Source organism: Microtus oregoni, unplaced genomic scaffold (genome assembly GCF_018167655.1).
Source record: "Microtus oregoni isolate MIOR12 unplaced genomic scaffold, Mior012 000121F_ref0000216, whole genome shotgun sequence".
In the NCBI taxonomy this organism is placed as follows: domain Eukaryota; kingdom Metazoa; phylum Chordata; class Mammalia; order Rodentia; family Cricetidae; genus Microtus; species Microtus oregoni.
Genome location: NW_024544753.1, coordinates 1,622,467 through 1,628,423, shown reverse-complemented (window position 1 = coordinate 1,628,423; position 5,957 = coordinate 1,622,467). Strand labels below are relative to the sequence as shown.

Sequence of the window (5,957 nt, the reverse complement as noted above, 5' to 3'; positions counted from 1 at the left end):
AGCAGGGTAAGATGTCTGCAAAGCACGTACACGCTTCCTACTGTAATCTGTTGCTCAGCGATGCAGAGTTTCATCTAAGTGAATACACACAGCAAGGTACATAGTCAAGTTCAATGTGTGTTACTAAGAAACAGCTTGGAAGCCATGGCTTAATATTTCTCAGCAGTTTTAATTCCATGGTTATATTTAACTGCATTCTCTCCAGAAATATATACCTCTACTCTCTATATTGATGCACAGCTTTCACTAAATGGCATCCACTCCACAGTCCAGAGACAGTCGGTATGCAGATAGACTGGAGTGACTCATAAGAACAAAAGGTCCAAGTGGTTATGATGAGAGACGTGGCATTGTCCAAGACTATACACAACACTCAAGAGCCAAGAGTTATCACTGTATCTATTTCTAAAGGATGCAGTTGATACGGGAACAGAGGAGGGAAACTTTGGGGGCTTTTATTTCCTGGATGATTTTGATGGTCACTCACGATAGAAAACATATTCAGTGTAAGAGGTCCAGATCCTGTCATCTGTTTGGTCGTGTGTGGCAGTGCAGGTGCCAGTGGAGTTGCATGCTACCATGTGGAAGCCAGCATCAGCTAGTTTGTCGAAGGCTTGTTCCAGAAACGTGAACTTAAGGTAGTATCGAGAAGTATATCGCTCAGGAGGGCGGTCTGGATCTCTGCTCTCATTCAGAGTGTCTCCGAATACTTCTTTGGCTAATGAAATCTTACCACACACCATGATTCTGGCCACACGGCGGAATTTGGCATCTGTTTGGATGTCCCTGCCCAGAGTATAGGAGCCTCTATAGCCAATAGTGATGAAGCCAGACTTTTTTAGCTCAGAACCAGTGGCAGCTCTGAGGACTACGGAATTATCAGGGCCACTAACATGGATGCTATTATCTGAAGAGAAATTAAAAGTGGCGACAATGCTGGGGGAAAGCTCATCTCCATCAATTTGACACGAGTCATTGACAACGGAGTTGAGGTTGTTCATTTTAAGAGCCAACATCTTGGCAAGTTCTGGCAACTTAAAGTATTCTGCTTCTCTGTGGAGCCGGCCACACTCTGGGAAGTGGTCAGGAAGCACTACTTGCAGGTCTCTCATGTAGTCTAGGACATAACGAAAGAGAAAGCCATCTCGATCTATGAAGAATCTCCCTTTGTTGTCCTGGATCAGTGAGCAAGGGTTCTTTACACTGAACATTTCCCAGAGCTGGGAACCGGGAATACTGATGAGAGTGGGGTAGCGAGTTATGTACACCTGGCCACCTACGTTGAGTTCAATAATCTCAGGGAAATTGCTGCAATCCTCAGATGGGTTGGCATCGCTTGACTTTTCTGGCATGGCCATGGTGACCTGAAAATAAACAAAACATTACTTTTGAATAAAAATGTATAGTATGGGGAGTCCGTTCATAATCATTCATTTTCTGCATACATATAGTCTGTGTATCACGAAACCCAAGGCTGGGGAGATTGCTCAACTTGTAAAAGCACTTGCCACGTAAGCCTGATGACCTGTTTGATCCCAAGCCCATGTCAAAACATGGATTCAGTGCCCTCTACCTGTAAGACCAGATGCCTATAAGAGGTAAGGCAGGGAGAACTTCCTAGAAGTTCATGTGGCAGCTAATGTAGTGTTTAGCACAGAAACAAGAGAGATTCCATCTCAACAATGTACAAGGAGGGAACTGACTCCTGAATCCTGTCCTCTGACCTCCATGTGTAGACCTTGGTACACATGTACACACACACACACACACACACACACACACACAGACACACAGACAGACACACACACACACAGACACACAGCCCACACTTATTAATTGATTGGAAAGGAGAAAAAAAATCAAACCAAACAAACAAAACAAAAAAAATCAAACCAAACAGACACATTATTATTTGTCTTCGTGTTTCCAGCACAAATAGCTCATATTCTTTGACTTTTCCTCCTGTTAGGACCACAATTTTACGTCATCTACATTGCAATTCTAAATGCCGAGTCATCATATTGATTCGTCTCTTTCTTACCCATATTTATCAATAACCTAGAAACAATTCTTTTGTGATGTCTCTTGGACATACATTGTTACTACTGACACTTATTTTATATTGCACACTAAAGTAAGATCTGCCCAATTGCTTTGTCTTTCTCTGGCTATTACACATTCACATTCATCTTTCCTACTGCCCAACACAAAATTTTCTAAATTCTGCCACCAGATCAGTTGCTATGTCATCTTCTTTGCTTACTGCTATTAAACAATTGCAATTTACCTATATATCAAATCCAAACCTCTTACCAGAAAACTCAAAGCTATAAGCTAGTTCATCTCCTCTTTGATGACAAGAATATCGAACACTATATAGGACTTATGTGCCAGGCCAACAGTGAAATACACATGTTTTTTTTGTACATATAAGTATTAGCAGAAATAATCAAAAGGAGTCAATAGAATGTGTGTGGTAGTTAATAAGAAGCTCTGTGGTATTCTGCTTGTGTTTAGATACCAGTATAACTACTTTTTAGTTGTATGTTCGGCAACCTTTTTGAATCTGTTATTGAACAGCTTGTGAATAATAAAAAATAATTACTTCATCTGTTAAAAACAATGCCCAGCACATAATTTAACATTTTTACAATGAGCACAAGTTAATAATATAAACTAAATTACATGTAAAAAGCAAATCTGGGGCTGGAGAGATGGCTCAGAGGTTAAGAGCACTGGCTGCTCCTCCCGAGGACCTGGGTTCAATTCTCAGCACCCACATGGCAGCTCACAACTGTCTGTAACTCCAGTTCCAGGGGATCCAACACCCATTGCAAAAAAAAAATGCACATAAAATTAAAGAAAACAAATAAATCTTAAAGCTGTGGGAAAATAAAATGAAGGCAATAATATTGGGGGCAAAGGCTGCCAGAACCCAGACTTCAGCCCTGAAAACTTCAGTTATTAGCCAAGGATCCAAAATCTTATGAACCAGAGTTAGAGTCAATCCAAGGCAGTGGTTCTCAACCCTGTGGGTTGCGACCCCTTTGGAGTTTTGAATGACCCTTTCAAAGAGAGATCAAATATTCTGTATGTCAGATAAATTACTGTTCAGAACAGTGACAAAGTTACAGTTACAAAGAAGCAAGAAAATAATTTTGAGGTCATGGGTTACCGCAACATGAGGAACTGTACTAAAGGGTTGCAGCATTAGGAAAGTTGCGAACAAGAACCGCTATGCTAGAGAATCAAGCTGGGCAGTCTTGTTTGCCACTCACCATAACAAAGCAGTGTTAGCTAATTACAAAAGGAAAGAGCCTTTATTCTGAAAGAAGAAATCAGAATCAAAATCAGGACAGAACTGCAGTGGAACTTCAATTGCTGCCTTTCTCAAATATATTTTTAAACATAAATAGAAATTTTACTCTGAAAGTTCTAAGTGACATTATTTATCACAGTTAGGAATCTCAATGTGTCTGTTTGGTTTGGTTGTTTTGTTTGTTTGGTTTGATTTTTTTTTTTTTGCTTTTAGAAAGAAAACGGAAGTGATTTCTTTAATAATGAACAAATCTAGCTCCAAACAGCCCCTTGAGCATTACAACATGAAGTCAGGAAGGACATACTCCGCAAACAGGAAGATGTTTATCTATTTGCATATTTTTGCAATGTATAACTTCTTTCTCCCTTTCTCCATCCTAGTGGTCCCCACTGAGTTGCTGCTGTTCATAGGAAAATAAACAAGCAACAAACATAGAATTCTTTTAATTGAACCACCAGTCAGTTTCTGAAATGCTTTTTTTTTCCTTTTTGTAGGAAGTCTGGGGGGCAGAGGGCAGCCTTTTAAGAAACCCTGAAATGCCTCATTTATTCTCTTTCATGAATAAACTAGACGTCGATAAGGGTTTGTTGGTAGTGCCCTCGGTAAATAAAAGAAATAAGGGTCCCTGGAAGGAGGAAGTAAATGAGGTGACATAACACAAATGGCTTAAACCAGATTGAAGAGAAAACAGATGAAAGCAGCTGTCTTCCAAGCCCGGAAGAACTGAGCTGTGTATTCTAGTGCTCCAAAGCCAGCAAGGAAACGAACCAATGTCTCTCTCCCCTTCTGACTCTGAATAATTCTACTTGTAACCAAGATCCATGTTTTCCAAAGACAAAAGTCAGCTACTGCAAAGTACACCATACTGTATGTTTGTCAATATGATACGTGACTGCCTGAAAATGTTCAGGAAGACGTTTCTGAGAAAACCAGACACTATAAACAACCATCTTCCAATTTCATTAAGCTTGAAATCCCTATGTGCTAATTCCTATTTCCTCCCTCCTTCCATTTTCTTCTGGAGTCCTTTACTTTCTTTCCCCTCTCCATTGGCTTCTGTCCCTCTCCTCCTTTATACCAATGTGTTTTAAATATTCGCTCCTTTGTAAGAACAAACCCACACATTTAAATTAGAAAAGCAATTCTGACCTTTTATGCTGCACCAGTTCAGAGATCCAAGAAACCAAAGTAGTTAACAGTTAAACTGAAAGTGTAAGCAAAGGGAGAAAACAACTTCAAGAATTAAGAAACAGTTCTTTGCCTCAGCAATATTCCCCTTTGCTTCCAACTAGCTTGTCTCCGGGACTTTTTTCCGCTCATAAAAGAAAATGTTAGCATTTAGATGCATTGAAACCAATCAAAATGCTTTTAAAAATTAACCAGATGCTGAAAAACAATCTGAATTTTCTGAATTTCCCCTCAGGAAGAGCTTCGGCTGCTTTGGGAGCTTTAAGCTGCTTTCCAGACACAGGTTTAACAGTAGATCCTCTCTCAATAGAGAAACAGCAGACGTGCCTAACCCCAGCGCAAATGCAGAAGCTCCGGAATTCAGAAGCAATGGACTGGAAAGGAAAGACAAGGAGGTTGATAGAATAGTTACCTGGAATCTCCAGCCTCTGAGGTACTGCCAAGCACAGCTTCACTGTTCTGAGAGCTCAACGCCACGGAGGAATGCCTTCCTGTTCTCCCTCCCTCTTGCTGTGTGCTTTGGTGCTTGATTTGAGTTTTCCTCTGTAAAACTAGCTGTCCTGTAGACCCTCCTCCCTTGCTATGACATCCTTGACTTCCTCTCCAGCCCTGCCTCCCTACTCTGCAGCCTGAGGAAGAAGCAGAGCTAAGCAAAGGAGAAGGAAGGCATAGAGGGGGGAGGGGGAGAGAAACAAAGGTGGTGGTGGCGGCGGTAAAAAGAGAAATTCTGTTCATCTTGGTTCCAGCAGAGCAAGCAAACATTTCACAGTGACAGTTACATGAATCATTTGTAAGGGTCTCATTGTTTGTTTGTTTCTGAAGCAGGGCCTTCTTAACAACCCCAGGCTAGCCTTGAAATTTCCATTCTTCTATGTCAGCCCCTGGAGTGCTGGGATCACAGATGTGGACAACCACATCCACTCTGAATGGATTTTTCAGTGAAGAATTGGTTACATTCTGAACTTAAATTAAGTATAGTTACTTCAATGCGCGTAATCATGTATGTCAGATGGTATGCTAAGTGCTGAAAATAAAGACACACTGGACACATTTTTCTTTCTCAAAAAGAAATAAATTTACTATGAGTGTTTAACTGTTATGGATAAGAAAAGCACAGTACTGTGGAAACAAAACGCAAGCAACCCGGGGCTAGTTAGAGAAACTGAAGGCTTCCTGGAGGATAAACCAAAGTGAGTTTTACCAGACGAATAAGAATTGAGCCACAAGAAGAAAGGTGGGATTAGTATTGCAGGCAGAAGGGACAGCGTCAACAAAGACAAAGAAGTGTGGAAAAAGCACACCTACAGGGTACTAGGCGCTCCACGCCATTTTGTTTTTAAAATGCTGGAGTCAAGAAAGTAGGACTGTCGATTCCTAAAATCCAAGTTAACGTCCCCAGACATGGTATATACCCAACTGAAAACTCAACCCTTCTCCATCTAAGTTATTT

The 5,957-nt window shown here is 40.8% G+C and overlaps 1 protein-coding gene across 1 annotated transcript; it reads right to left on the bottom strand.

Moving 5' to 3' along the window:
- Positions 1-430: 430 nt before the first annotated feature.
- Positions 431-5,043, bottom strand: LOC121444394 (BTB/POZ domain-containing protein KCTD12-like). The gene is made up of 2 exons (XM_041646208.1): positions 4,920-5,043; positions 431-1,364 (listed from the first exon to the last, which is right to left on the bottom strand). The coding sequence occupies exon 2, from the start codon at positions 1,356-1,358 to the stop codon at positions 480-482; it is 879 nt and encodes a 292-aa protein (XP_041502142.1). The 5' UTR covers positions 1,359-1,364; positions 4,920-5,043; the 3' UTR covers positions 431-479.
- Between the last annotated feature and the right edge of the window lie 914 nt (positions 5,044-5,957).

Coding starts and splice junctions, on each gene's coding strand:
- LOC121444394 (XM_041646208.1), bottom strand. CDS start 1,358: ATGGCCATGCCAGAAAAGTCAAGCGATGCCAACCCATCTGAGGATTGC.